The sequence below is a fragment of the Carcharhinus amblyrhynchos genome, chromosome 3, assembly GCF_965287045.1.
Source record: "Carcharhinus amblyrhynchos chromosome 3, sCarAmb.v2.hapA, whole genome shotgun sequence".
NCBI classification, from domain to species: domain Eukaryota; kingdom Metazoa; phylum Chordata; class Chondrichthyes; order Carcharhiniformes; family Carcharhinidae; genus Carcharhinus; species Carcharhinus amblyrhynchos.
In genome coordinates this window covers 76902520-76929343 of record NC_137326.1, presented here as the reverse complement: position 1 = coordinate 76929343, position 26824 = coordinate 76902520, and the positions used below count along the sequence as shown (strand labels likewise).

At 44.1% G+C, this 26824-nt stretch overlaps 1 protein-coding gene across 6 annotated transcripts in view; it reads right to left on the bottom strand.

Annotated features, from left to right (window-relative positions):
- Positions 1-26824, bottom strand: part of yeats2 (YEATS domain containing 2) — a 141910-nt gene that overhangs the window by 77438 nt on the left and 37648 nt on the right. For all 6 annotated transcript variants that reach the window (XM_080185391.1, XM_080185393.1, XM_080185394.1 and 3 more), the window contains 6 exons: positions 23950-23994; positions 22627-22900; positions 20516-20761; positions 19646-19804; positions 15363-15460; positions 9616-9723 (listed from right to left, as the gene is read on the bottom strand). In XM_080185391.1, coding sequence (XP_080041517.1) covers positions 9616-9723; positions 15363-15460; positions 19646-19804; positions 20516-20761; positions 22627-22900; positions 23950-23994 — 930 coding nt within the window. The remainder of the gene's footprint in view (positions 1-9615; positions 9724-15362; positions 15461-19645; positions 19805-20515; positions 20762-22626; positions 22901-23949; positions 23995-26824) is intronic.

Below are 26824 nucleotides of genomic sequence, written 5' to 3'. Positions count from 1 at the left end.
AGTGAAGAAGTTCCTCCTCAACTCCGTTCTGAACCGCCCCCCCTTTATCTTGAGGCTGTGCCCCCTAGTCCTACTGTCTTTTTTGAGCGGGAAGAGTCTTTCCACCTCTATCCTATCCATCCCATTCATCATCTTATACGTCTCAATGAGATCTCCCCTCATTCTTCTAAACTCTAACGAGTACAAGCCTAGTTTATTCAGCCTCTCCTCATAGCTCAACCCCCTCAACTCCGGTATCAGCCTAGTAAACCTCCTCTGCACTCCCTCCAGGGCCAAAATATCCTTGCGCAGGTGCGGCGCCCAAAACTGCACACAGTACTCCAGCCGCGGCCCCACCAATGCCCCACACAGCTGCAGCAAGACCTCCCCACTTCTACATTCAATCCCCCTCGCCATGAAGGCCAGCATCCCATTCGCCCCCCTGACCACCCGCTGCACCTGCAGGCTGGGTTTCTGCGACTCATGCACAAGGACCCCGAGGTCCCTCTGCACCGTCGCCTGCTGCAGTTTTTCGCCACGTAAGCAATAGTCCTTCCTACCATTCTTCCCACCAAAGTGGACCACCTCACACTTGCCAACATCAAATTCCATTTGCCATTTCCTGGCCCATTCGCCCAGCCTATCTAGATCCTTCTGCAGACTCTCCACACCCTCCGCACAATTTGCCTTTCCCCCAATCTTGGTGTCATCAGCAAATTTCGACACCCTACACTCGGTTCCCTCCTCCAGATCATCTATATAAATGGTAAATAGCTGAGGCCCCAGCACCGACCCCTGGGGCACCCCACTAGTCACCAACCGCCAATCCGAATAGCACCCATTGACCCCCACTCTCTGCCTCCTATTTGACAACCAATCCTCTATCCACGCTAACACCCTACCCCCAACTCCATGTCCTCTGACCTTCTGCAGTAACCTCTTGTGAGGTACCTTATCAAACGCCTTCTGAAAATCCAGAAAGACCACATCCACCGGCTCTCCTCTATCCACCGCCCTAGACACATCCTCATAGAACTCCAGTAAATTTGTCAGACACGACTTCCCTTTAATGAAACCGTGTTGCGTCTGCCCTATCAAGCAATTCCCTTCAAGATGCCTCGCAATTTCCTCCTTAATGACGGATTCTAACATTTTACCTACCACAGACGTTAAACTAACCGGCCTGTAATTCCCCGCCTTTTGCCTGGCACCCTTCTTAAACAACGGCGTAACATTAGCCGTTTTCCAATCCTCCGGCACTTCCCCGGAATCCAGCGACGTCTGGAAAATAACCACCAAGGCATCCACTATCACCTCCGCCATTTCTTTCAGAACCCTCGGATGCATTCCATCCGGTCCTGGGGACTTGTCCACAATCAGCCCCTCCAGTCTGTCGCGCACCACCTCTCTAGTAACAGTAATGTCATTAAGACCCTCCAGTCCTACCACCTTTCCATCGCTAACACCCGGCAAATTATTCACGTCCTCCTCCGTGAAGACAGAAACAAAAAAGTTATTCAAGACCTTAGCCATATCCCCATCCCCTACCACTAGGTCCCCTTTCTCATCCTCTAAAGGACCAACGTTCACCCTAGCCAGCTCTTAAGCAACTCTCAGTAAGGTAATGAAATTCAGGGGAAGATTGCTAAATACATGGGTGGAAGGGGAACAGAAAATACTGCTGAAAAGGTTCGATGAGGAGAGCTGGAAGGAGTTTTCGATGGAGCATCAGCAATCAATCAGAACGGTTGGATAAAACAGCCAGTTTCTGTTCCACATATTCTATGTAAATCAAGTTTGGTGGAAGGAGGAAACTGGCATCAAACAAAATAAGCATTTTCATTGAATGTAAATGAACTTGAAGCAAACCTGACTGTACAACCATGGATGTTAATATTTCAGTTCCATATTGCTTTAGCTAATGGAGACAGCAGGAAGAACAGTGCTTGTGTTCATTAGTGATAGAAATTGTTGTTAAGATTCTGATCTGCCACTTCACAGCAATTCCAAAATGGTGGGAGACAATCACAATTTTATATGCTCCCTAAACTTCATTGGTAATGAATTCAGCAAGAAGCTGAGAAGCGAAGCTTCCAATTAGTTTTGTTGGGACCGGAACAGTAAAAATGCAAAGTGGGTAGAGTTAATTTCCAATCTGCCATGATAGAACTGAACAACAAAGCAACTTTGAGCAGTTGAATGTTCAACTTCTGTTCCTAATATTTCTCTGCTTTTGTGGGCCCTTTCAACAAAATGAAATGTAGCTGCTGCTGACCTCCACACTCACTCTTCTCAGCTTAGACTCCATCCCCTTTCTCCAGACCATCCCAATTGGTTGATTTTCCCAGCCAAAAATGGATGAATTGCCTCAGGAGGCCAGTGAGATGTTTGAAGCCCAGCGATCAGATTTAAGCGAGGCAAACACTCCAAACACTGAAATCTACCCAACAGTGAGAGTAAAAGGAATCATAATAATCGAGCAAGTGTTGGCAGTGGAGGTCATTGAATGCCAGTTTCTTTTCTCTGTATTTCTTTTCATGGGATGTGAGTGCCACCTAATTGTCCTTGAAATGAGTGGCCTGCTCCATCATTTTGGAGGGCAGCTAAAAGTCAACTACATTGCTGTGGGTCTGGAGTCACATGTAGACCAGGCAGTTAGGATGGCAGATTTCCTTCCCTAAAGGACATTAGTGAACCAGATGGGTTTTTTCAACAGTAATAGATACATGGTGACCGTTACTGAAACTAGTTTTTATACACCAGATTTATTAATTGAATTTAAATTCCACCAGCTACCATGGTAGGATTGAGCCCCATATCCCCAGGGCCTGAGCCTTTGAGTTGTTAGTCCATTATAACTACACCACCATCTTCCTGAATGAAATCCTCATTCATTTATCTGCACATTATCATGTCTCATCACCTCTTAAAACTTGCCACTCAGTGACTTATTCTGAATTGTAGACACTATTGCAAAGCAGAAATATGAGAGGGGAAATGGATCACACAAACAGAAGCGAGATGAATAATGAGCAAATAGTGCCACTGCCTGAAGGACAAATAAATGTTGGCCAAGACAGTGTAGAATGTTCTTCATTGCTTTTGAAAAGTGCTGTGGGATCTTTAACAGAAGAACTGGAAGACTTCAGATCGGTTTCAGTTTAAAGTCTTATCCCAAGGATGGCACCTTCAACAATGCAGCAGATTCTCAGCACTGTTCCATTACCATAATGTGGAGATATCGGTGTTGGACTGGATAAGCACAGTAGGGAGTCCAAAACACCAGGTTAAAGTCCAACAGGTTTATTTGGTAGCAAAAACTTTGAGTGTTGTTCCTTCTTCAGGTAAGTGAGGACATGTGTTTACAAACAGGGCATATATAGACACAAACTCAATTTGCAAGATAATGGTTGGAATGAAAGACTCGTATTAATTCTCAACTACCCTCTGAAATGGCCTAGCAAGCTACTCAATTGTATCAATTGCTACAAAAGTCGAGGGAAACTAGGGATGGGCAATAATTGCTGGCCAGCCAGTGACACCCATGTCCCATGAATAAATTTAAAAAAGGACAGAGATTTGGATCCGAAAAGGGACTAAATGCCTTAAACAAATAACCCTGTGATAGATCCCTGTGAAGGTAGTGGTCAGATGGCATTGACAAGCTGGTAAGTTTATCAATATTAATCTTAAGACCAATTTCAGCCTGTCTAGCATGTAAAGTTCTTATCCAGTTTTGCTAAATTTCATTACTGTTTACTCGGGTTAAGGAACCAGAATATCAGGTTGTCTGACGAACATGCAATGTTTTACTAAGAACTGAAGCCTCCCACTGAATTCTTAGAATAGAGTCCAATTTAAAACAGGGATCAGTTTGTTTATGTTTTCCTGACAAATTTGCTGTGTATTTCCTTTTTTAACTGTATCGCAGAATTAGCTTTGGTCACTGTCTGTGTGGAGTTTGCACATTTTTCCCGTGTCTGCGTGAGTTTCCTCCTGCTGTTCCAATTTTCTCCTACAGACCAAAAGTGCTGGTTAGATGCACTGGCCATGATAAATTGTCCCTCAGTGTACCTGAATAGGCGCCAGAGTGTTATGACTAGGGAATTCTCACAACAACTTAATTGCAGTGTTAATGTAAGCCTACTTGTGACGATAATAATAAATAATAATAATAATCATGAGCGCCGCTGCGCTGCGGGGCACCCACATCGAGCGCCGCTGCGCTGCGGGGCACCCACATCGAGCGCCGCTGCGCTGCGGGGCACCCACATCAAGCGCCACTGCGCTGCGGGGCACCCACATCAAGCGCCGCTGCGCTGCGGGGCACCCACATCAAGCGCCATTGCATTCTCACTCAATGAGGCTTCCACTATCTTCAGCACGAACGCACTCCCATTCGACAACATACATTTCTATTGCACCTTCGATGTATGCATTTCACAAGCACTTACAAAATTTGACACCAAACCTCATAAGGAACTATTAGGACATAGCTGACTGAAGCTTTGTCAAACAGCCAAGTTTTAAGCAGGCAGAGAGATTACAAGAGCATGAGTCTTGGCAACTGAAGTGCAGCCATCAGTGATGGAATGAATAAAATCAGAGACGTGCAAGAGGAGCGCAGATGTCTTGAAGGGTCGAAGGAGATTACAGAGATAAGGAGGAGTGAGGGAATGGAGGGATTTAAAAACAAGGATGAACATTTTAAATTTCAAGACTTTGCCAGATTGGGAACACTGTAGCTCAGCAATTAGATGGGTGCCACAACTCCCGCCTTTCCCAATACCACAAGCACTGCTCTCTGCACTGCCACTGATCATTCCATTCTCTCCCCAGTCAGCTATACACTGGAGCATGAAGTGTTCACAGGCGGAAGATCAAGTTTCTATTGCAACACACATTCATTTCAAACAATCCATTCAACCATTCAACAGGAAGGCCAACCGCAAAACCCGTATTCAGGTGGGTGGCATCAATTAATTCTGGGTGGCTGTAATGTGAATAGGAGGACTGTTTTGTTGATACATTATTGTGCAGCGTTGGCTGAGGTCAGCCTCATGCAAAGGCAAGATCACGGGCAAATGAAGGTCATAAATTCTCAATACTCAGTACGATTGGACTACATTATAATACTCAGCATCATCTGAGGTTGAAATGAGTGACCAATGAATTTGAACCTTGAACAGTAATAGATTATTCTATTCCTTCAGAATATCTGGCATTGTCCCACTTGCACTACTCACACGGCAGCATGTTGGCACAGTCAGTAGCATTACTGATTTCCTCCCGCAGTCCAAAGATGTGCAGGTTAGGTAACTGGTAAATGGGTTATAGGGATAGGACGGAGGCGAAGGCTTTCAGAGAGTCAGTGCAGACTTGATGGACCAGATTGCCTCTTTCTGCACTGTAGGGATTACACAGTTTTAAATGACAAGTCAGTCTTCACATATTAGAGCCATGGGAGGTGGGAGTACTGTATCCTGCATGTAGACAAGTTTGAAAAACTGTAAACTCTAATCCAGAAGAACATGGGAATAATTTTCTTCTGCCAAAAAACTCTATGAGCATCTAGCCCTGGGGCATTTTACTAAAGGAAAATTAGGCGGAGTCCAATTGTGTGGATCTCTATCCTCTTTGAGCATCAGCAATTGGCCTCCTACTCAGGCAGTTCCAGATGAGTGACTGTGCAGCCCAGCACACTGAGCTACAGTGTTCCCAATCTGGCAAAATCTTGATATTTAAAATATTCATCCTTGTTTTTAAAACCCTGCATTCCCTCACTCCTCCTTATCTCTGTAATCTCCTTCGATCCTTCAAGACATCTGCGCTCCTCTTGCACGTCTCCTACTGGTGGTATACTGCATGAATGGTTGAGAGGAGGATGATGCCATTAACCACTCTGTATCACCATTGCCAAGTGTTAAGGAAAGCTTGCATTAATATGGAGCCTTTCAAAACCTTAGAACATTCCGGAGTCCTAAACAGCCATTGCAGTATTCCTGAAGTGTCATTTTTTAAAATTCTGGCAGGGCCAGAGTTTGTTGCCCATCCCTAATTGCCTTTGAAGTGCATGACATACTCGTGATTTCAGGGGACATTTAAGAGTCAACCACATTGCTGTGGTCCTGGAATCACATTTAGGCCAGACCACGTAAGGATGGTAGATTTCCTTCCCTAAAGGACATTAGTTAACCAAAAGGGTCTTTATGACAATTGATGATAGTTGCCATGGTCACTATGATCGAGACTAGCTCTTTATTCCAGATTTATTAACTGTATTCAAATTCCACCCACTTTCACAGTGGGAGCTGAACCCATGTCCCGAGAGCATTAGCCTAGGCCTTTGGATTATTGGCCCCATTACCCCAACACCAACATCTCACCTTATTGTTATTATTGTAGGAAGCACGGCAACCAAGCTGAGCACCTCAGGCTTCCACAACCAGTAATACATTAGTGACTAGAGAATCTACTTCAGGTACTGGTTGAGGGATAAATATTAGCCAGGATACTAGTGGCCTAGTTGTGGGGATTGTACTCTCGAGCTCTTCTTCAAAACAGCGCCACCATACTAGAGTGCCAATCTGGATTATGTGTTCAGGTCTCTGCAGTGACATTTGAACCTATGATCTTCTGACTCAGTGGCAAGAAGGCTACCATTGAGACAGAGCTCATACTGTCTGGAAGGAGGTACTGGCAAGTTGGGAGGCTGCAGCACATTGTTAGCCTCAATGAGAGAAGCCACCCTATGCTTTAATGTTTGCTCTGAATTGCACTCTTTTATACCCACAACTATTGGCAGTTGTGGGTAATACCTGAGGTGTCTGTTGGTGGGTGGGGACATTAGATTCTGTGGGCACCTGATCAACTCTGGCATGCTTTCATTCAAGCACCACTATTACAAGATGTCAAACACAACTGGCGTTAATAATTTATTCATAAAGCCAAACAGATTAGACACTCTACTCCACTATGTACAGACTGAAGTGTCCAGAGCCCCACCCTTACAAATAATGAAGGGACGACAGCCACATGAAATATATCCAGCCTAATTTCAATACAGCTATCTCCAAGTCTGGAATGAGCAGAACAGAACAGAGGCAATTAGAAGGCCTGACTGTACAGGTGTTGAAAGCTGTGGGTAGACTTGTCAACAGCAGTGAGGAAGTGGTTTAAAGTTTCTCAAATGGTTATTGCTGTTAATTAGCTAGTTACTGTCACTGCAACGATAGATAAATATTTTTAGTCTTTCAGTCGGAAGAAAACATGTCACACGCACAGCTTGTTAACAACTTTCCTACCTTAGTTTCACATGGTGTTTTTACACCTGACTGCACATTTCTCCAACAATGTGCCAAAACTCTGGTCTTTTCGTCTCTTCATTACTTCTAAGGGGTCACTCTATACATGGTGGGGTAGGGTACCTGGACATTTTGCTCGACACAAAGTGAGGCGGGGGGGATCTAAACATTTCACACTAAAAAGCGTTGGGTTGGGGATGTCGATACTTAGCTCTGTAAAGAGTGGGAACAGGGGAGCCAGACATTTCACACGATAGATTGGAGCTTTGTTGCATGAGCTCTGAAAAGTTCATGAGCTGGGCATAGTTTTCTGTCACTCTTTCGTAATATGGTGGAATATAACACAATTCTAATATTTAAGGTCTTCAGCACAGCTGGAGCACTATGGTCACTATCACTCTTAACATAACCCTCAACAGACCTTTAGATTTGGCTGTAACGAAAGCAGGTTTCATGAGTACACAGAAATCACATATCTCTAAGCTACATTGGGATTTTAATTCTTTCCCTTCTCTTACATTTGCTAGTGTGTGCTTGTGTCCACTTGTGTGCATGCATGTCTGTTGTACGAAAATGTGCATGTGTAAGGGGGTGTGTGTGTGTGCCAGAGCATGTATGCCTATGTGTAGGCAAAGGGTGAATGAGAGCCACAGTGTGTGCCACAGTGTCTGCATTTGTCAGTAAGTATGCGGCACAATGTATACATGTTCTACCCCCTTCTTTGCTTTTTTCCTTCTGAAATGTGTAAATTTACAATAACCTCCAGTTCTAATGAAAGGTTTTCATCTGAAACATTGACTGCTCTGTTCTCTCCACAGTTGCTGTCCTAACCTGCTGAAAGTTTCCAGTTGCTTTTATTTTAGATCTGCAGCATCTACTCTTTCCTTCAAATAGGAAAATGCTAGGCACTCTTCTTCAATAAGCCACTTCCATCCTGGCCTACCTCTACAGCCCGCTTCTCAGGTGGCCAAGAAATACGTACATTAGGTGGTAAAGAAAGATGTGTCGGCAGTGAATTTCTCAGAAGAGATCAGTTCCCTGGAACTGTAAACACAGCTCCTTAGATGTGTTTTACAAAGCTGAAAGTTGGCAAGAATTCAAAACATCATTTTTTTGATGTCTGAGTGTGGCAGGCACCGGGAAGCGCATCTATCGTTTTTGGCCAATTGTTTTATGCAGAAGTGCAAGTACGTACTCCTCCACCACTCCCCCAGCCCGCCTAGCATCTGACAGCCCATAACAACACCCCCTCTCCCCCACCCCCAAAACCCCATTGTCAGGCCCCCTCCTTAGCATTTGACCGCTCTGCCTTCAGAATATGCTCCGTATCCTGTGTCTGACCACCGTGCCACAATGTCCGATCACTCTGCCAGCGCCTTTCAAGTGTAGGCCTTTCTATCGAGATCAACAGAAGTCTCACAATAAAGCAATTAATGCTGCTCCCAACATTAAATTGTGCATGGGAGCTGGAAGGATGTGCGGGTTCACTTTCCCCCAACATTTTAACAGGGTCGAAAGTAGCAGGACAACAACAGTTCTTAAAATCCAGATGAATGCAACTCTATTTTCACATGTCTGTCGTGGCTCAGTGTGTAGCACTCCAGGTTGTGGGTTCAAGTCCCACTTCAGGGACTTGAACACAAATAATCCTGAGAGAATCAGGGGAAGGACTGACAGAGATAGCATGCTAGACACCCTTTTACCACAGCCTGCAACATCAATTATTATCTTGATGCATTTCCTGCGTGACTCATATTATACATTCATATATATTTCAAAACCACCCGAGGTTCATGAAATTCCACACTTGATCAGCATCAAGTGTTTGGTTTAGTCTACCTGCTCTCAGCATTAAAAAATATCCTTAATCAGAAATGTGTAAAAAAAAACAAAGTTCTTGTCCCTTTGGTCTCCTGGCAGTGCACATGAATTTTACCAGGGTCTCTGCCAGTGAGGTAGTTCTGATCGAGTCCTGGGCTGGGCAAGGCTTACCCTGGGCACTGTGTGGGCCATAAACAGTGAGAGACTCAGCTATGTAGCCTTGGCTGTGTAGCTGAGGATTGTTCTGACCCGGGCCTGGGATAGAGGTCCTCTAGTTTTCTCTCACTGAAAAGGAAATCACCTTGCAATGAGTCATCTGTCACCTCACTAATGCAGCTCATGCTGAAACAGTTTAGGTTAACTGAAAAGCAAACAAACACTGGGGCCACTGCATTCACAGGACTGATATCCACATTAACAAGATCCTTCTTGAAGTGAAAACAAGATGTTTGTTATAGGGCCCTCATCTCCAGTGGAAAATTATCTGAAGCAGGTGATACTCAATTCTTACCTTGGTGAAGGCACCAAGACCCCCAGTCACAGGTTTAGGGCTCTGGACCTTGGGATGGCTTCCAATAGGGCACAGAGGGGGCATGGCTGCAAAAAGTGCATCTTCCTGCTAAAAATAAAAGAACAAAGGATACATCATCAATCTATAGCCCACTCACAGAGAACATCTAATCCTTCACTAGTAGGATTCAGAATAAATAATGGACTTCAGCAATGCTGGGCTAGAGAAATGTTCAGTGCCTTCAGAACAGGAAACATCAAATCTATATTAAAACAGTGCCTATGCCACATCGAAAGCCAGTGGCAATACTGAGAGAGAGAGAATTCAGGCTTTTGAGAGGCAACAATAAAAATTAAACACAAGAAGTAAATAAATTGTACTGAGAATTGCACTGTTTCCACTCATTCTGCAATATCATTTTATATCAAGCTGATTTTATATCGTAATAAGATGGTAGGGCCAGGTCATTAAAATGGACTGACTATACTATACAATCATAAAGCTGTGTGTGTATTTTTGAGGAAAAGGTCAAAATTCAAAGCACAAGGTGCAGAATTTCTACAAGGATATAAACATCCTTGCTCTTTAACCACCTAACCCATAACAACAGTGGTGCCTTTATAATGGTGCCTTGACCAGCTTCATATTCAAATGTTCCAATGTCCTTTGACCTGCCTGCCATCTTTCCACCCTCAGGTCATCCAAAAATTTGTTGCCCATGCAGACACAGGGAGAACATGCAAACTCCACACAGACATCACCTGAGGCTGAAATTGAACCCAGGTCCCTGGCACTGTGAGGCAGCAGTGCTAACCAATTTGTTCCAGGCTTTTGTTGACTTTTTCACACAAAACCTTCAATTTAGAATTCTCATCCCTTTGTGATCTTGTCATTTCCTTTATAGCTCTCCATTCCTCCAACTCTGGCACTAAGCACATGTCCCCCCACCCTCTGCACAGCCCTCCACTCCAATGACAGTTTCGACAGCTAAAGACATGGCTATGTGCCTCAACATTCTCAGCAGATCCCTCCAATACTATACTTTCCTCTTGCCATTCTGCTCCCCAGACCAAGAACACTTGACGCTAAAATGCCACCCCTACTACTTTCCATGGGAGTTAAGCATAAAGGAGAACATGCCCCTATCTACATCAATGGGGACGAAGTGGAAAGGGTCGAGAGCTTCAAGTTTTTAGGTGTCCAAATCACCAACAACCTATCCCGCTCCCCCCACGCTGACATTATAGTTAAAAAACCTCACCATCGCCTCTACTTTCTCCAAAGACTAAGGAAATTTGGTATGTCAGCTACAACTCCCACCAACTTGTACAGATGCATCATAGAAAGCTTTCTTTCTGGTTGTATCACACTTGGTATGGCTCCTGCTCTGCCCAAGACCACAAGGATCTACTAAAGGTCGTGAATGTAACCCAATCCATCACGCAAACCATCCATTGACTCTGTCTACGCTTCCCGCAAGATACAAAAGTCTGAGATCACGTACCAACCAACAGCTTCTTCCTTGCTGCTGTCAGACTTTTGAATGGACTTACCTTGCATTAAGTTGATCTTTCTCTACACCCTAGCTATGACTGTAACACTACATTCTGCACTCTCTCGTTTCGTTCTCTATGAACGGTATGTTTTGTCTGTATAGCGCGCAAGAAACAATACTTCACTGTATGTTAATACGTGACAATAATAAATCAAATCAAATCAATTTAGAATGCTATTAAAACTGATATCATCCTGCTTAATATCGATTTCGTTAACTTGGCATCCATTTTCGTCTGCTAAACATCAATGAACTGCCTCAAGGACATTTCTTCACATTTAAGGTTTCATTTTAATACAGATTGTTGTTGTCTGTTGCTGGCATGATCAGAACCAATCAAATGCCAGAATTTAGCATCATCTTTCAGATCCACTGCTATATTTCTAGTTCCTTCTTGCTATTAAAAGGAGTTAATCATAAATAATATGGTGATGTACTGGTAATGTCACCAGATTAGCAATCCAGAGGCCCACGCTATGGCTTTGGGGACATAAATTTGAATCTCAACGATTATCAGAAAAACACATCTGGTTCTTTAATGTTCTTTAGGGTAGGAAATCTGCCATCTTTACCTCGTCTGGTCCATATGTGACTCCAGAAACACAGCAATGTAGCTGACTCTCAACTGACTTCTGAAAAGGGCTAGCAAGCCACTCAATTTGAGAGCCATTAGAGATGGGCAACAAATTGCTGGCCTTGCCAGCAACACCCACATCCCATGAAAGAATTTAAAAAAGATATCCACAGGGTGTTACAGTCTGAGGGAGCTGGATTAACAGATATCTGTAAAGTGCAATGAATTAATACCTGGCTGTGCTCTCTCATTGATGTGCTTTGTATACTTTTGTTTCTTTAAATACATTCAAAGCAGAGAGAATAATTAAAAGGAAGTGAGAAACAATCCAAGAACCTTTCTTTTTGAAACAGAATATTTGAAACAGGATATGACTACAGAGGTATAAATCTTTCAGAATAGATTTACTTCAAATATCTATTACAAAGATGATATTATAAGATGATGAATGGGATGGATAGGATAGAGGTGGAGAGACTCTTCCCGCTCAAAAAAGACAGTAGGACTAGGGGGCACAGCCTCAAGATAAAGGGGAGGCGGTTTAGAACGGAATTGAGGAGGAACTTCTTCACTCAAAGGGTGGTGAATCTCTGGAATTCTCTGCCCGTTGAAGTGGTGGAGGCTGCCTCGCTAAATATTTTTAAGAAGCGGGTTGATGGGTTCTTGATAAGAGAGGGGATTAAGGGTTATGGGGAGAGGGCGGGAAAGTGGAACTGAGCCACAACAGATCAGCCATGATCTTATTGAATGGCGGGGCAGGCTCAAAGGGCTAGATGGCCTACTCCTGCTCCTATTTCTTATGTTCTTATGTTCTTAAATACATAATTTAATCATGAGTTTGTCAATCTGTAGAGAAGGGTGGGCTTTGTTAACTAAAAGATCTTTTCCTGTTATACATATGTATAGGTAAACAGTCTCCCATCTAATGCAGACCAAATCAAGATCAATTGCCTCTTCCCAGTGATAAACTAAAGAGCTGCACTGGCTATTGGTGGAAAAGCGGTCACCTGCTGGCCAGTTCAGCCGAGAAAAGTTGCCTTGGTGCAAGAAGTGGTCAACGAATCAAAGAAATTAGTCTAGAAGGCGAGGGGGGGGAAGGCGAGGGGGGGGAAGGCGAGGGGGGGGAAGGCGAGGGGGGGGAAGGCGAGGGGGGGGAAGGCGAGGGGGGGGAAGGCGAGGGGGGGGAAGGCGAGGGGGGGGAAGGCGAGGGGGGGGAAGGCGAGGGGGGGGAAGGCGAGGGGGGGGAAGGCGAGGGGGGGAAGGCGAGGGGGGGGAAGGCGAGGGGGGGGAAGGCGAGGGGGGGGAAGGCGAGGGGGGGGAAGGCGAGGGGGGGGAAGGCGAGGGGGGGGAAGGCGAGGGGGGGGAAGGCGAGGGGGGGGAAGGCGAGGGGGGGGAAGGCGAGGGGGGGGAAGGCGAGGGGGGGGAAGGCGAGGGGGGGGAAGGCGAGGGGGGGGAAGGCGAGGGGGGGGAAGGCGAGGGGGGGAAGGCGAGGGGGGGGAAGGCGAGGGGGGGGAAGGCGAGGGGGGGGAAGGCGAGGGGGGGAAGGCGAGGGGGGGGGAAGGCGAGGGGGGGGGAAGGCGAGGGGGGGGAAGGCGAGGGGGGGGGAAGGCGAGGGGGGGGAAGGCGAGGGGGGGGAAGGCGAGGGGGGGGAAGGCGAGGGGGGGGAAGGCGAGGGGGGGGAAGGCGAGGGGGGGGGAAGGCGAGGGGGGGGGAAGGCGAGGGGGGGGGAAGGCGAGGGGGGGGGAAGGCGAGGGGGGGGGAAGGCGAGGGGGGGGAAGGCGAGGGGGGGGGAAGGCGAGGGGGGGGGAAGGCGAGGGGGGGGAAGGCGAGGGGGGGGAAGGCGAGGGGGGGGAAGGCGAGGGGGGGGAAGGCGAGGGGGGGGAAGGCGAGGGGGGGGAAGGCGAGGGGGGGCAAGGCGAGGGGGGGCAAGGCGAGGGGGGCAAGGCGAGGGGGGGCAAGGCGAGGGGGGCAAGGCGAGGGGGGGCAGTAACAGCAGTTACTGCTGTTTGGTTGATATAAGCAATTGCATGTTTTATATATACATGGGGGCATTGTAAATGTTGTGAGCCGTTTTAAAAAATAGCATGGGAATTCTCCCAGTGTACTGACCAACATTTCTACAATACAACGCCAAATCCTTTAAAAACACTTCATTGGCTGTAAAGCACTTTGGTATTTGCTCAGGTCGTGAAAGGTGCCACATTAATGCAGGTTTGTTTGCTCATCGTTCTTTCGCTCCCTTTGTTACATATCACAATCAATGTCACTCAGATTATCTGATCTTTTCCCTCAATGCTATATGTGGGAGCGTAAATTTCTCTGCATTGAAACAGTTACTACATTCCAAAAGGATTTCATTAATTGCAAAGTGTTCAGGGGGTATCCTCAAGTTATAAAGGGCACAACACAAATGTAAGTTCTTTTGTGCTGTGTCAGGATTGGGCAGAGGAAAATCAGTCAAAATTCTCCTTCTCAATCGCTACTCAGTGACCCACGCTGGGAAGATGTGTGCAGATATTAGGTAAGCAAAGAATGAAGCTCAGGTGTGCTGTCCTCAACAATCAAACATGCTGCCAAATTTTCCGATACTTCAAAGGTTGTTCATTGGCTGTGAAATCTGAACATTCCGAATTTGTGAAAGGCACAAGATAAATGCAAATTGTTTCTTTTGTCTAACCTTTGTCTAAGCTTGGCTAATTTTTTTTTCAGTTCAGTTCATTTAAATCTTATAGACATGCACTGAGCAGTAACATCACCTCAGATTCAATGCTCATTCAGAACAGAGGGCAACAATTTCCATGCAAGGCAGGAAAATCCAACTGAGACAGTAATCTCCTTAATCTGTTTAATCTGCATACAGCCACCTCCAACACTGTGTGTAGACAGGGATTTTCAATACCTGCTGAGCTATGTGCGCATAGTGTGTTTTTTAGCTTCCAAAGTGGCATTTCCAAAAACTACAGACATTAATAGCCAGTTGCTAGAATCAATTAGCACAGAAAGAGGGCTATTCAGTCCATTGCACCTATGCTGGCACTTTGGAAGAGCTATCCAAATAGTCCCATTCTCCTGCCTTTTCCCCCATAGCATTGTTTTCTTTCCCTCTCCAAGTATTAATCCAATTCCCCTTTGTAGATGATCACTGAATCTACTTCAATGGCTTCGTCATTTTGTGCATTCTAAACCATAATAACTCACTGCTTAAAAAATTCCTCACTTCACCACCCCCTCATTGTTCTGTCAATCACCTTAGATTTGTGTTCTCTGTTTACCAACTGTCCTCTGAGTGGACAATCCATTCAATTTTTTTTAAAGAAGGCTCTGACTTTGCAACTTTGGAAAGGACCAAGATGAATGTTTTCCTCCCTGAAGTCTGCAGTTACCAGGATTCCTTCTCTGCTCTGCCACGGTGCTCAGCCATTGCTATCTCAAGGCCAGACATCCAAGTCAGTTTAGTAAAGTGCTGAGTTGCAGCATGAAGAAAGAAGTGGCTCCAGGAAGATGTCCATAACCTACATCACCTTTGCCACTCACTGTGAGAGAGGAAATCCAGAATAGGAGGTAATCCCCACTCAGTAATAAAGCCAGTTTCAACTGGACAGGAAAACCCTTACTTACCTTCACTGTCGTTGCGATGAAGCTGCTGCCATGGATTTTTGGGATGGGTGAACGTGCACCCTGTGAAACACCAGTCTGCTTTGCCGTGGGACTCCCTCCTTCAACAAAATAGACATGTAAATAAATCAGTTAGAATTTGAAAAAGCATGGGAAAACCGAGAATGTAACAAAAAGGACAAAACAAAAGGCTATGTATCTGAATGTGCATAGGCTTCATAACCAAGTAAATGAATTCATAGCGCGCACTGAAATGGAACCAATCGGGCAGCAGGTTGTAATAAACTTGGTATCGTGTAATGTGACAGGATTAATTAATGACCTCAAAGCGAAGGCACCCTTAGATAACAACGATCGCAATATGATTGGATTTTACATCTATTTTTAAGGGAGAGTGGATGCAAGACTAATGTTACAAAACTTTGTCAATGTTATGTGTCAGAATGTTCTAACCTGAAACACTCGTGGTGTATGCATCCGAGGGTTCTGAAAGAAATGGCGGAGGTTATAGTGGATGCCTTGGTGGTTATTTTCCAGACGTCGCTGGATTCCGGGGAAGTGCCGGAAGATTGGAAAACGGCTAATGTTACGCCGTTGTTTAAGAAGGGTGCCAGGCAAAAGGCGGGGAATTATAGGCCGGTTAGTTTAACGTCTGTGGTAGGTAAAATGTTAGAATCCGTCATTAAGGAGGAAATTGCGAGGCATCTTGAAGGGAATTGCTTGATAGGGCAGACGCAACACGGTTTCATTAAAGGGAAGTCGTGTCTGACAAATTTACTGGAGTTCTATGAGGATGTGTCTAGGGCAGTGAATAGAGGAGAGCCGGTGGATGTGGTCTTTCTGGATTTTCAGAAGGCGTTTGACAAGGTACCTCACAAGAGGTTATTGCAGAAGGTCAGGGGACATGGAGTTGGGGGTAGGGTGTTAGCGTGGATAGAGGATTGGTTGTCAAATAGGAGGCAGAGAGTGGGGGTCAACAGGTGCTATTCGGATTGGCGGTTGGTGACTAGTGGGGTGCCCCAGGGGTCGGTGCTGGGGCCTCAGCTATTTACCATTTATATAGATGATCTGGAGGAGGGAACCGAGTGTAGGGTGTCGAAATTTGCTGATGACACCAAGATTGGGGGAAAGGCAAATTGTGCGGAGGGTGTGGAGAGTCTGCAGAAGGATCTAGATAGGCTGGGCGAATGGGCCAGGAAATGGCAAATGGAATTTAATGTTGGCAAGTGTGAGGTGGTCCACTTTGGTAGGAAGAATGGTAGGAAGGACTATTACTTATGTGGCGTAAAACTGTAGCAGGCGATGGTGCAGAGGGACCTCGGGGTCCTTGTGCATGAGTCGCAAAAACCCAGCTTGCAGGTGCAGCAGGTGGTCAGGAAGGCAAATGGGATGCTGGCCTTCATAGCGAGGGGGATTGAATATAAAAGTAGGGAGGTCTTGCTGCAGCTGTATAGGGCATTGGTGAGGCCGCAGCTGGAGTACTGTGTGCAGTTTTGGGCGCCGCACCTGCGCAAGGATATTTTGGCCTTGGAGGGAGTGCAGAGGAGGTTTACTAGGCTGATACCGGAGTTGAGGGGGTTGAGCTATGAGGAGAGGCTGAATAAACTAGGCTTGTACTCGTTAGAGTTTAGAAGAATGAGGGGAGATCTCATTGAGACGTATAAGATGATGAATGGGATGGATAGGATAGAGGTGGAGAGACTCTTCCCACTCAAAAAAGACAGTAGGACTAGGGGGCACAGCCTCAAGATAAAGGGGAGGCGGTTTAGAACGGAGTTGAGGAGGAACTTCTTCACTCAAAGGGTGGTGAATCTCTGGAATTCTCTGCCCGTTGAAGTGGTGGAGGCTGCCTCGCTAAATATTTTTAAGAAGCGGGTTGATGGGTTCTTGATAAGAGAGGGGATTAAGAGTTATGGGGAGAGGGCGGGAAAGTGGAACTGAGCCACGACAGATCAGCCATGATCTTATTGAATGGCGGGGCAGGCTCGAAGGGCTAGATGGCCTACTCCTGCTCCTATTTCTTATGTTCTTATGTATTCTTTTGTAATTTAGCAAGAAACATTTGCAGAAACAGTGAGAACTCAGACCTCCCTTTCATTAAACCAACAAATAAAAATATTTATTAAAGTGGAAGAAAGATAGTAGCTCAAAGACTAAAAACCCAGAAGTATCTATTTCCCTTGTACCTAAACTCTGCTGAGGCCCTGTTTCCCAAACAACAACTATAAACCTATTGGTCAAATTTAGCCTGTAATTATCACACCATACAGCTCAAGTCACCAGGGCTTGGGAATGGTCTTCAATTCTGCAAAGAAAACAATCTTTTGCACAAACTGGTTTGCCTTTAGCATTCCATCTCTAGCTGAGCTGTTTCCTGAGGATGGCTGCCTTCTCTTTTTCTTGCTGCTGCTTTTTCAACACCTCATCTGTATCTGAACTGCTTCCTGGCTCACAGCACTTTGACTACTAACTGGATCAATTGCAAAGAACCTTCTGCCCCCTTTCCTTTCTCTTAGGCACTGTCTAGATATGGTTTACAAAAATACATAGCAGTTTGATTTTACTTGTGCATTTTGTAACACTTAGTATTTTAAAATTAAATAATGGTAACTACTCAGGCATGAAAGCTGAGATAGCTGAAAATTTTCAGAGGGCCTTTCAACTGGGATACGAGGCTAGATGATTGATCAATGAGAAATAGTAGCAGACATTTATAAGGATATTTCAAAATATTCACAAAAGTATATTCCTATTGTAAAGAAAAATTGTGAGGACCCACCATTTGTGGTTGACTAAAGAAGTTAGGAAAAGCATCAGACTTCAGGAAAAAACATATAATTGCACAAAGATGAGTGGCAGGTCAGATGATTGGTCAGAATATAAAGAACAGCAGAGAATGCCTAAAAAGGTAAATCAGGACTTGAAGCAAGCTAGAAATGTAAAGAGGGAAAACAAGTGTTTCTACAAGTTTATAAAAAGGAAAAGAGTAAATAAAGTGAATGTTGGTTTTCGAGAGAATGAGAAGGTGGCAGCACAGTGGTTAGCACTGCTGCTTCACAATGCCAGGGACCTGGGTTCAATTCCGGTCTTAGGTAACTTTCCATGTGGTGTTTGTATGTCCTCATCGTCCCTGTGTGAGTTTCTTCAGATGCGCTGATTTCAACCCTCTGTCCAAAGATGCAAAGGTTAGCTGGCTTGGCCAAGCTAAATTGCCCTTTAGTGTCCCAAGACAAAGTTTAGGTGCATTAGCCATGGTAAATGCACAGGGTTATGGGGATAGGGTGGGGATTGGCCTGAGTAAGATGCTCTTCAAAGAGTCAGTGCAGACTCAATGGGCTGAATGGCCTCCTTCTTCACAGTAGGTAAATTTTAACGATAAATAGCAATAAGTACATCCAGGAGAGTTTTATGAGACAGCCTGTAAAAACACAGTCCTACAAGAAAGAGGTGGTACTTGACCTAATTTTAGGGAAGCTGGGCAGGTGGTATAAGTGTCAGTGAGGCAGCATTTTAGTGATAATGATCATAACTCATGAGGATTTAAGACAGTAATAGAAAAGGACAAAAATGGCCCAGAAATAAAGGTTCTGAACTGGGGGGAGGTCGATTTTAATTCGGTAAGATGGGATCTGGCCAAAGTGAGAGCAGTTACTTGTAGGAAAATTCACATGAGAGCAGTAGGAGTCACTCAAAAAGGAGACAGAAAATACAAAGCTATCATCTTTCTGTAAAGATAAAGGACAGGACCAAAAGGTCAAGAGACCTCTAGATGTCGATGGAAGTACAGAATTGGATAAGGAAAAAAAGGATGGCTTATGGCAGATACTAGGGACTCAGAACATTGGATGCATTAAGGGAGTATAGGAAGTGTAGGGGGTACTTAAAAACAGAAATCAGGAGAGCAAAGGGAGGCATGACAAAACACTGGCAGCAAAATAAAGCAAAATCCCAAGATGTTTTATAAGTATATTAAATGCAAGATGGTAAGCAGGGAAAGAATAGGGTCCACTGGGGACCAAAGTGGCAATCTGTGTGTGCCAAAACGAATATTTTGCATCTGTTCACTATGGAGAAGGATGACATAGGCATAGAAAGCAGGGAGGAGTCTGTGATATAACCTCCCTCGGGTACCTGATCCTTCCCCAGCCAAGAAGCCTGGGCCCATCGGGGTCTGGAGTTCTTCCTCGATCTTCATGGAAATGCTTGTGAGCAGTATGCACCCCAGTAAAATCCTGTCCAAATCTTAACCTGTGCGCATATATATGTGCAATTTGACAGGTCCATACCTGTGTTTGATGTTGACACTCCAATCACTTGTCCAGGCTTGTCCACTATAATGTAGGGATTACTTATGACTGAGACGGACGATCCTTGCTTCATGTGGACAGGAGTGGAGGTTGGTGTACGGGGCAAAGGAGAATGACTGGGAGTCGAGATTGGCGAGCCTATAGTATTGTAAAACAATTAATGAACTTGCTAGCATTTCAAACTTCAAGTCACAGACCTCAGTATTTCACAGTAACCACATCTTGAACTCTCCCTGTAGACCAATGGGCATAGATATCAGCTCATGTAGGACAGAGCAAAACAATGCACTGGCCATAAGTGGTTTGGAACATCCTGGAGTCATGAAGGCTCAACGACATTGCAAGTCCTTCTTTCGATCACTCCGTCCTTTCCATTATTCCCCTCCTTTCCACATACCACCCTTTGCATTCTCTCCAGCTATGCCCATCCTTTCGAGCATTGCTACCCTTAACAACACTTCATCTTTTCCAACATTCCATTCTTGTCAATTTTCCATCCTTTCTAAATTCCCATCTTGCCATGATTCCTATCCTTTTCATAAATATTCTGTTTCTGTTGACAACATCATGATAACAGAGAACACTGAAGATAAACAGCAAGATGAATTTTATGCGAAGTGTCTGGTGGGATAACCCAATCTTATCTCCTCACTTTATCTTTATCAATCTTATAAAGGTGTTCTTGTGCCTCCTCTCAATAGAACTGATGAATGGTCTCAGTCACAACGTTTTCCAGAATTTTCCTTTGTAGTTCTGGGATTCTTTATAATATATACTCCCCTCTCTCATGGTGTGGGTCAAACTGGGTTTTCACTTTCACAGTTCTCTTAATGTTGAGAATAGGTGTACCTGACACAATTTTGCAACTCATGGTGATGGGCTGGAAGGACTTCCCTGGAGAATCAGCTGGGCTGGGGAGCTGTCCCTGAGGGACAATCTTGCAACTGGCTGTGATAGGTTGGAATGCTGAGTTCCCATGTGTCCCAAACGTGACCTTCTGACTGGCCATCGGTCTGGTTGGTGTGCGTTCCAGAGAAGACTGTCCTGAGTGACTGCTGGAACCCACTTCACTTTTAACAGGCAGCTCCACTTTAACTGAAAATATAAAAGAAACAGAGACATGTTCTATTACTATTTGAGGACTGGGGTGTCTATTAATCCTTTATAATCCCCTTCTTGAGGATTTATTCATATACAACCGTAAAACATTTCCTAATCTCAGGAATCTAGGAGCCTGTTTCATCATTCAGTTAGACCATGGCTGATCTGCATCTTAACTTTATTTACCCACATTGGTTCCATATCTCTCCATATCCTTGCCTGACAAGATCTATCTCGGTCTTGAAATGACCTAGTTTTAACAGCTCTTTCAAGGTGGAAGTTCCAGAATTTCACTAGTCTTTGTGGAAGCATTTCCCCACCTACTTGGTCTGGACTCTGCTACCAGAGAAAAATGTCCGTCTCTATCTACCCTATCAAATCCTTTTAATAGTTTAAACACCTCAATTAGGCCAACCCAACGTCTTAAATACTCAAGTAAATACAAGCCTAAGTTAAGTAACCATCTGGAGTATTGCAGCTTGACTTCCTGGCCTTTGCTGTTTAAGATAAGACTGGGCAAAAGCTGGGACATAATAATTTATCTCTAGGCTAAGGGAAGGGAATTATGACATTTATTTGCTCCCTTTCTGTCCTGAAGATTGCTTCCATAAGCCTTTCAGGACATCACTCAAACAATAAATTATCCCAAGGCAACACAGAGTTCTAATTTGTAATTTGTTTTGATACCTTTCGGTATTTTATTTCTCATAAAAAAAAACAATTCAAATCAAGTCCAATCATAATCCCCACGAGGGACAAACCAGAACCAAGCTGAGGAGACATTGCATCCCATCTTGAGCTTGATCAGACAAGATCTAAGCTGACAAGATGATGCATTACACCCTCTCCAGGGCTTCATCTAACACTTCATCTTAGCCAAAAAGGCCAAGATGTCTTTGAAAAACTGTATTGGGTAAAGCTTTGGTTTTGCATTGGGTACCCTAATCTCTTACATTACCCTAGATTAGACAAACCACAATCACAGGTGTCAGCATACCCCTAGTGCAATGGGCTAGCCTCATCCCCTGCTTGATCATGGTTTCACCCCTGCCAGGTAATCAGTCCTTCAAATGTTTTATTTTAAATAGACTAATGATCTTCTTATTTCTGCAAGCATTTTATTGACAAGCCCCATCTGCCTCTTTGAGGAATTGCACAAACTGATCCTGACAGAAAATAACTCAACCAGAATCCTTTTACAAATAACACATAGTACCTGGGCCTTGAGATTCTGCTCTGCTGTATTGGCATATAAATACTTTGAACAGCTGCATGTCCTTGTATTATCTGGAACATGTTTAAACAAGCATTCCCTTCAGGATTTGGTAGAATTTTTACAAAACTGAATGTCTGGCTCACCGTTTGAGGTTTGTACACGTGCGTGCATGCATTCACACGTTCACTGATTAATTTTGGGGTTTGTAGATATGTGTGCAGCTCAATATTTAGTTTTAGATATTGTACCTTTCTATTTGTGTCCAATTACGGTTTCACAGTCTGTATACATACGTGGTACTGTGTTTGCTTTGGGGTTTGCACATACTTATGTATGATTGTGTTGGATTTAGATTACGTGTTAGTGTGTGTAATTTCATGTTTGATTTGAGTATTATATGTACGTCTGAATCCAAGATTGGTGCTGGTATCTGTATGTTCACCCATGGTTCCATTTTTCTTTCAAGTCTGTATATCCATGTGCATGACTTATACATACATGTGTGGCTGAGTTTGATGTTAGTGATTCTACACAAGTATTTAGCAGTGTTTGGCTTTGGAATGTACACATGTGGCTCCATGTTTGGTATGGAGTTTATACACAGGTGTTTGGGAGCTCACTAGTGATGAAAGAACCATCTCACCTTTTTCTGAAATGAATCCCAGAGAGTCATGTGACTGCTTTCCAGAGGCAGAGCTCAAAGCTGCTGCACACACATGAACACCTCCTGCTGATGTCATTGGGGGAGTGGAGGACATTGCAAGTTGCAAGGGGGTGACAGACTGAGGAGTCCTGCTACAGGAGGAGGAGCAGGAGGAAGATGAAGACAGAAGTACACCAGTAGAACCAGAAGGAGGCACTGCTGTGGGAAGGTACTCCTCCCCAAGAGAGTCACGGTGCAGTTCAACGTCCACCACCTGTTCCAAGGTAACATAAAAGAGAACACCGTCATTACAGTGCTCATATATCAATTCATCAAATAAAATAGACTGACAGAAAGATGCACACAGCTAGTGTGAGTGCACGAGTGGGTTACAATCTAAACCGAGATATATTCCAAACAACAAGCCGCATTGATATAGTGCCTTTCGTATTGTGAAATGTAAGGAGAGTTATCAAACAACATTTGACACCAAGCCACGTAAAGATACAGTTAGACAGATTATCATAAAATTGGTCAAACAGATTTTATGGAGCGTCTTAGCTGGGGTGAGAAAGAGGTTTAAAAAAGTTCAAAACAAAAGTAGATAGCTTATGGAGAGAATTCCAGAGCTTAGGACCTGGGCAGCTGAAGGCACAGCCATCAATGGCGGAGCAATGAAAATCGGGTGCAGGTGATCAGAAATGAAGCAACACATGAAAGTTGTAGCACTGGAGGAAGTTACAAAGATAGTGAGGGATGAGGCCATGAATTTTAAAACATGGATGAAACATTTGCCGGGCTACGCTTCACAAATCTAGAAATGATATTATTGGATGAAATCACAACCAAAATCTGGCCAAACCAACACTAATTTAAAGGAGGCATTTGTCTCTTTATTTAAGCTTAAATTTTAGGCCAACGCCAGCCCTCTGAAAATGGTCAGAGGAAAATCATACGTGTGGGTTAAGCATTCAGCTAATATCACACACAGTAATTTCTAAATTATTAGTATAAATGAGAAATGCAACGTATCAAGTGAGTTGACAGCCCAGCAGCAGTGGGTGGAATGAAAAAAGTCCCAACTCGGATTCCTCCTCCTTGTCTCCTTACACAGACTTTTGCTGCTAATACATAATTTGGTTGTGATTGTATCTTCCTAAGTACTGGGCAGCTGACCCACTCACTGTCCAGATTCATGCCTGTGCAATGGTTGTAAGAGTGAAATTGTACCCCAAGGTGTCAGCAGCTACACAACTGAAAGAACCAAGTAGACTAAAGAGGAAGCTACATTGGGAAAAGAGAGAAATGGAGATTAAAGCATACCGTTTCTGCGCCAAGTGTTTGCAAACCAGTATATGTTCTATCCAGCTGTGGAAAAAACATCAAGCTCAGATCAGTAAAGTGAAAGACATCCATGTCCATTCAACACAAACAACTGCAAAAAGAAAATGGTGGTGTGCTGAGTACAGTAGTGAACTAATCGTCCCTGGGGCCTCGCATCAGATCCAGTCCAAACTAATGCTATGTTAGCAGGCTACATTTTCCACTCAATGAGTTGATGTGGGCAAAATACTTAGTTCTAAACTCTCTTCTTTATGCAGACAAGCTGTAAAGTGAGACTCAATCACAAGTTTCACACACGGCCCAATTTGGAAATCGAACCAAGATGATGGTTAGTGTTGGAAATTGAAATGTCGCACTTGGCGAGTGCGAATCAATTTACTGAGAGCATTTTGCATCAACTTTGTGTAATCTGAAAACACTCAATGAATCAACGTAGAGAGAACTTTATGGTGACATTCTCATCTCATGGGTTCAACCTCCATTCCAAGACATGAGAACATCATCAAGGTTGACACCAATGCATGCTGAAGGTGTCAGAGGTGCAATCTTTTATATGGAACATTAAACTGGGGCCCTAACTATCTGCTTAGGAAGAAATAAAAATCCGACAGCAATACCCAAAGTACAGTAGGGAATCCATCTGACGTCTTGGGAAATATTTATAACCAACCAACCAACATTATCTAGAGCAGATTGACTGCTGTTTGTGAGAGCTTGCTGTGAGCAAACTGGCAACCATTTTTCCCTACATTACAACAGGAGCTATATTGCAGAACCACTCCATTGGCTGTGAATTATTCTGAGATGTCCTGAATATGTGAAAATTGTCATATAAACACAAATGTTTCTCTTCACTGCATCTATTCTGTACTATACCTCATTTAGGGATGCCCATTAGGAAATATCAAAGGAGTTTTAGTCTGTATCTAACACATATTGTATAGTCAGCGGAGAGGTTCATTTATCTTGTTTGTAATCTATGATGTTGGGATTGCTTCAATATTCCATTCCAGTACTAATGTAAAATTTCCCCATTAAAAATTTCCAAGTCAGGTTAGATATAGAAGAAAACTGACTTTACATTGTTTTATCACTCCCTCATGACATGAGCAGAAGGAGTACATGTGTCTCTAAATGAAGTTACAGGAAAGAGTGCTGTATTATTCTTATAGTCATTCTGAGTATAACAAGCAAAGATATCTGGTTCTCTCCATCATGCCTGGATAACGTTCTTTCAGCTTAATTTACTGCTTATATGCAAATTAACTGTGGCGCTCCCTCTACTCAGGAACTGAATTTGGATCACTCACAATGTGAAGCCAAGTTTACAATATGTAGCCATGCTCATGGTGAGGAACTGGACTGACACAGAACAACCACACTCATAACAAGGAGACACTGAGAAGCCATGCCCAGAGTGTACTGCAATGCTCACACATCTGTGGCCCCATTTCTGTGCACACTGTACGATGAGGGCAAGCTCTACACACTAATCAGCATTTTTTACTCCTGCTCTCTCTCTTTCCCCAGAATGTCTATCTGTAAACTGGTTTTAACACAGTATCTCAAATCATAGAATGGTTACAGCATAGAAGGAGGCCATTCAGCTCACTGTATCTGTGCTGGTACTCTGCAATAGAAACTCAGCTCATCTCCCTCACTCTCCTTTTACCCGTAGCCCCGCAAAACAAATATGCTCCTCTGATAATGATCCAATTCTTTTTTGAAAAGCACAACTGAAACTGCCTCCACATCACTCTCAAGCAGTGCATTCCAGCTTCTGATCTCTCACTGTGTAAGGATCATTTTCCTCGAGTCACCAAGATTTTATTCGCCTTAAATCAGTGTCCACTGGTTCTAAATTTTTTGCAAAGGGAATAATTCTCCCTATTTACTCTGTCCAGACCTCTCACGATTTTCAACATCTCCATCAAATCTCCTCTCAACTTTTTCTTCTCCAAAGAGAAGAACGGCAGCTTCTCCAATCTATCCACATAACTGATGGTTCCAGGGATGATGAATATTCTTGTAACTCTTTTCTACATCCTCTCTAATGCTTTCACATCGTTCCTAAAGTTTTGGGCTCACATAAGGGGATTATTCTTCATCACAGTGACAATTAACTTCAATCCATATGCCTGTGATAATAGAAAGCAAACTATTGGTAATTTTATTTTCTGGATTCAAGGCAACAACGTGCCCAAAAAGCTTTCAGTTTAACTGCCTCTTATATCCAACTGAAAGGACAGACTTAACTTAAAATCTCATGACACCTCTAACACTGCAATACTCTCTCACCTAGATTACAGCCTAGATAATCATAGAATAGATCATAAAATCCCCACAGTGCAGGAGCAGGCTATTCAGCCCATTGAGTCTGCACCGACCTCAATCCCACCCAGGCCCTACTCCCGCAATCCCTCATACTTACCCTGCTAATCCCCCGGTACTCCGGTTAAATTGGCATAGCCAATTAACCTAACACGCACATTTTTGGATTGTGGGGGGAAACCAGGGCACACGAAGGAAACCCACACAGACACAGTGAGAATGTGCAAACTCCACACAGACAGTGATCCGAGGCCAGAATTGAACCCAGGTCTGATGTGAGGCAGCAATGTTAACCATTGTGCCGCCCCCAATCTATTAAAGAGTTTGCACATGATATCAACCCAAAACCTTTTGACTCCTGAGGCAACAGTGACATCAAGTGATGTGTAATGTTAAAAATAAATAAAATTAACCTCCGAACAGTTAGTGCATCCCAGGCCTCACCTAATTGGTGACAGCAGCAAGATTTGAACCAAAAGTTAATGTTTGATCTCTGTATAAGGGGTTGTCAGGACAATGCGAG